Here is a 4,510-nt window from a genome sequence, read left to right as displayed (position 1 = left end):
GCATGTCAAAACTCCATAACCCCTGAGGAGTATGAACTCTCTCAATTCATTTCAGTTGACCCCTTAGAAAACCAACTGTAAATGCATGGCATGCCATACTCATAGTATCTAGAATGCTTAGACCAAAACACGGAATTTATATCCAAATATAAAGGAACTGTCGAAGACCCGAGAGTCAAAACGATAGGTACCCATCAGATAGGGAAAGAAATTCAAACTCTCTTCTAAGGTGAGATAACCCTAATTATAGCCAAACCCTATGATGAGAAATTTGCAGATTAAGGGTCTTTTTGGTATCATTTTGTTTATGCCCTATTTAAAAAGGTTATTAATAAAACAAAATAAAAACTTCTCAGAGAAAATAACATATAAATCACTTGATACTTAGCTGTGTATAAAACAGTATCTTTTCAGTTCCATTTCTCAATTATCTATGGACCAAAATGGTAACAGGTTACTCTATCACAACTGTTACAACACAAGGGAAGCAACCGCATACAGCGGTACACTCTGCGGTGGTCCCTCTGGCAACCTCCACGAATAGCTTCTTCTGGTTCACTGGTAGATGTTGGTGCTGGAGCACAAGTTGTCAGCCCATGCCTTTCAAGCTGACCCAACAATTAGAAAGCAATTGGTAGGATTTCTGGAAAAGATTGAATCGATGGAAGGGTAAAAAAAGGAAGTCTTTCTAAAAGACGAGAAGATGGATTCAGGGATTCTCCTGCATTTCGAAAATGACAACATTAATTCCTTCCTTAATAAACTCACCTTTAGAATAGAACTAGAAAAAAATTGGAGATTCTGTCAAACAAGGTTTTGAGTCTTGGGCATTCTGGAAGAGTCAACCATTTGGAATCACTCTGCTGGTCTATCAAGTGAACAATTTCTGATTTTGGATTGCTAAATTAGAATGCCATAATCAGACAAAAGAATCAGCACAAAAGATTAAGAAAATGAGAATGGAAGTGTTGTTGATCTTAATCACTCTTTCTCTGATATTAAAAAAGGAGGAAGGAATGTTAGGAAACGCATAATAGAGAGAGAGAGAGACCCCATTAAAGTGCTTCCCCTGAAAACAATGCACTAGCTAGTGTACAGGGTCCCAAATTGCAAGAAACAAATCATCAACAATCTGTTTCTGCGCCAAACCTTCCCAATTATGTTCCCAAAAGAACAAGATTCCGCCACTTTGCGTGGAAACTCTTGATTGTGTTGGTGCAGATTTCCCCACTTGTAATTCCTTTGTTGTTGAACCCGCTAGACATGAATGGACTGCATATCTGAAACCCTAAAAAAAGAGAGAGAGACTGAAATGGAACTTTGCATACCATTTATGGCTGTCAATCTCTTGATCACCAAACACAGGAAATTGGAGATTGGAGAGCCACTAGTAGGTGGTGTTATGAAGAACGAGCAATCCAGACTCACTAGTCACTACAGCAAGGGTGACATAAGACAGGGGAAAAAAAGAAAGGAGTGCAACCAAGAAAGAGTACTAGGAGAAAAAATCTTTATAAAACAAATATTGATCTATGATTTTAACTTTAAAAAAAGTACACATAATAACACTCCTGGAAATGTACCGGGGGTACTTTTTGCTAATTAAAGTTCAAGGCATAAATGTCCAAAATTATTTTTTCCCATAATCCATTATAGACTGGAGATTATGAATGAAAAATAAGTTTCAAAATTGATAGCAAGCACACACGAAAGAACATAAGCGAAAATGATACCAAAAGGACCCTAACTCACTATCCAAATCCAAATAAATAAAAAACGTACACATTATAGATGCAATTTATAAAGGTATATTGCCACCCTCAAAAACCAACAGAATTTTATGATATTTCATCCATTGAGCTTTAGTTTTACGTTTCCAAAAGACGCTAAATCTACATACCAACTTGGAATTGACAAGCACAATCTTGATCTACTATTCCACTCTTAACTAAGGGCCATATCATTCCATTAAACGATATATCTTTGACTCTTTTAAGGGGATGCAATTATGGCATGCAAATTTTAGAGGAATCCTGAAAACTATAGGCACGCAAACTTTACGGTGAACCTGAAAACAATAATCTGAGTGGAGAGAAAATGACTAGCAGCTTGGCTTCATAAGAGTAACTCATAGAATGCTACACCAGTGCCATTGAAATTGAAATACAAGTAGGATACTGACCAATAACGAGGCCCTAAAAAAGAACAAGTAAAATTTCTAAAACCAAGGAGATTCTAGTCAGAAAACTGATGCATCAAACCTTGGCTCATAGAAGCAGACCTGACTGTTGCATGACTGAAGAGCAAAGCCAGCAATCCAAGACCACACCTTCTTATCAACATCATAGAGAAGACCCTTCCCTTGGTTCCAAGAAGTAAAGCAGATCAAGTTATCCTGTCCAAAACACTCGAACCTCTCTGGCGATAATCTCAACAATGCTCTAAAATACTTAGGCGGCATCCTACTGACTTCCACCCACATAACCTTTGCATGGTCCAACTCCCAAATTCTCATACTTTGAAGAGTACTATAAAGGCCTATCCTTCCTACTAGAAACAAGCGCTTCTGAGTGCCAGCAACAAGATACCCATCCAATAAAGATCGAGGAAACTTGGCTGGAATGTGTTCCCAGTTACCTGTATCTACACGATACATCATCAAACCAAGAGGTGACAGGGTCTCTAGATATAGCCGAGAATCGCAAAATGCCATCTTTGAGGAGCATAAATTCACAGCCGGCATTATCTGATGAAGGAACCAAGTGTCAAGCTTTGAATCATAAACCTCAGTTGGCAATGTCTTGTCACCATATATATCACTAGTGGCAATCACTTTAAAAGACCTGTCGGTCCGATCCACGACCAAGATCAATTGTCTTTGCTGATTAAAATGCATGCTGGGGAGGGTCCTCCAAGTTTGAGTGAGGGGGTTACAGACCAAGGTTTTGAAAGTCAGCCCATCAAGGCCAGAGAAGCACACAAGACCACCAGAAGAGCCTACTAGGGAAAATGCCCAGTGGGGTAAGAAGGTGAAGGGGATCTTATACCAATTTTTAAGTGGCAAGCTGAACACAGAGCACTGCGGGGCCTGCGAGTTCATCCAGAATGTGATAAGACATGGCCCATGGGATGGCACTTGAGAGTGGAATTTAAGAAAGCTGCTGTCTTGGAGGATCGAATTCCAACGTTTACAGACAGATCGGAGACGGAAGATCAGAAATGGAGGAACCCGAGCTAATATTTCATTCAACAGGTCTTCCGGCAACATCGCCCAAATATTATCTTCCATATGAACATCGGGTAGGACAACTTTGCCAAATGTTGCAGTTGTCTCTTCGTCAAAGCCTCGTGGCTTGGTCTTGATCCCTTTCTGCCGAGAAGGGCTAGTATTCCTAGATCCAGCCCTGCCGGAAGGGCTCGTGTTCCTCGATCCAGATACAACTACATACATATCTTGCTTAGGGGAAATATTTTCTTCACCAAAAGCGTCATTTTTAGAAAACATCGATCTGAATGCTCTGGTTTCAGATTGAAAAACCGCTCCATCTCCTTCCATTACTGAAGTGAAATTGAATCCTCAACAATCCAAAATCTAGAGCAGGAACTACCAGATGAATTGGGCCGTCCAACAAAATTACTCAAAACCCTAATCCACATGCGAATTAGGATCACCCGAAAAATGTCAGAACAGTCAATTTCTCAGCAATCAAACAGGAAGGCTTCATATCGTAAACCCTAATACTTCAACGTAACCATTCCAAGTTCCGAGACTCTACCCAAAAGAAACCCCATTGCTACCGCGATCCGAGACAGCTATCACAGGGTAACAAACTAACCTAACAGGAAGCAATGAAAAGGTTAAGAAGAACTTGACCTTTTAACATCAAAAGAACACTATACCTCTTTAGGCTTTAACATTGGATTCTCAAAATCTAACACTTCTCTTTGGTTTGTCAGTTGTTCCTCCTTTTAACACAATCAGGCAATGAAAACGTTGCTGAAGGTTGAATCCAACCCAGCAACCCAGCAACGTCTAAGGACTCTTCTGTCCTGTTCTTCCAACGTGTTAAGTTGATTCTTGTCGCTAGTGGCGATCCTTACATTTTATTCACAAGAAGATTTGGTTCGTCTTTTTTTTTTTTTTTTTGGTATAAAGGCGCTTTTTAAATATGGGGATAGGGAATTAGGGATATTACATATGCCGCCGGCAGGAGTTGAACCCATGACCTCTCCACTGAGAAGCGGGTTCCTAACCATCCTACTACTCCTCCATTGGCTTCGTCTTTTTTCTTTTTTCTTTTCTGTGCAGCGGATCATTCTTGACCGTTGAAATAGTGTTGATAAGTCAGATCATCCGTTCCTAGTTTATTCTATAGGGTGGGGTGCGCCACGATTAGCAGTGTGGGCCACCACTAAGTGGAAAAACGGTATGCATAAATATAGAAAAAATTCTAAGGAAACTCAAATTTTGATTAGGCCAAAATGAAAAACCTATGTGAAAAATTAAGAA

At 39.8% G+C, this 4,510-nt stretch overlaps 1 protein-coding gene across 1 annotated transcript; it reads right to left on the bottom strand.

Annotated features, from left to right (window-relative positions):
- Nucleotides 1-2,239: 2,239 nt before the first annotated feature.
- On the bottom strand, nucleotides 2,240-3,556 carry LOC149025721 (Galactose oxidase/kelch repeat superfamily protein). The gene has a single exon (XM_089143169.1). The coding sequence runs from the start codon at nucleotides 3,554-3,556 to the stop codon at nucleotides 2,240-2,242; it is 1,317 nt and encodes a 438-aa protein (XP_088999295.1).
- Between the last annotated feature and the right edge of the window lie 954 nt (nucleotides 3,557-4,510).

This window comes from Hakea prostrata, chromosome 2 (genome assembly GCF_041222555.1).
Source record: "Hakea prostrata isolate BN-2017 chromosome 2, UWA_Hpros_2, whole genome shotgun sequence".
Lineage (NCBI taxonomy): Eukaryota > Viridiplantae > Streptophyta > Magnoliopsida > Proteales > Proteaceae > Hakea > Hakea prostrata.
The sequence above is the reverse complement of the archived record's forward strand: the minus strand, read 5'-3'. Positions and strand labels throughout refer to the sequence as shown.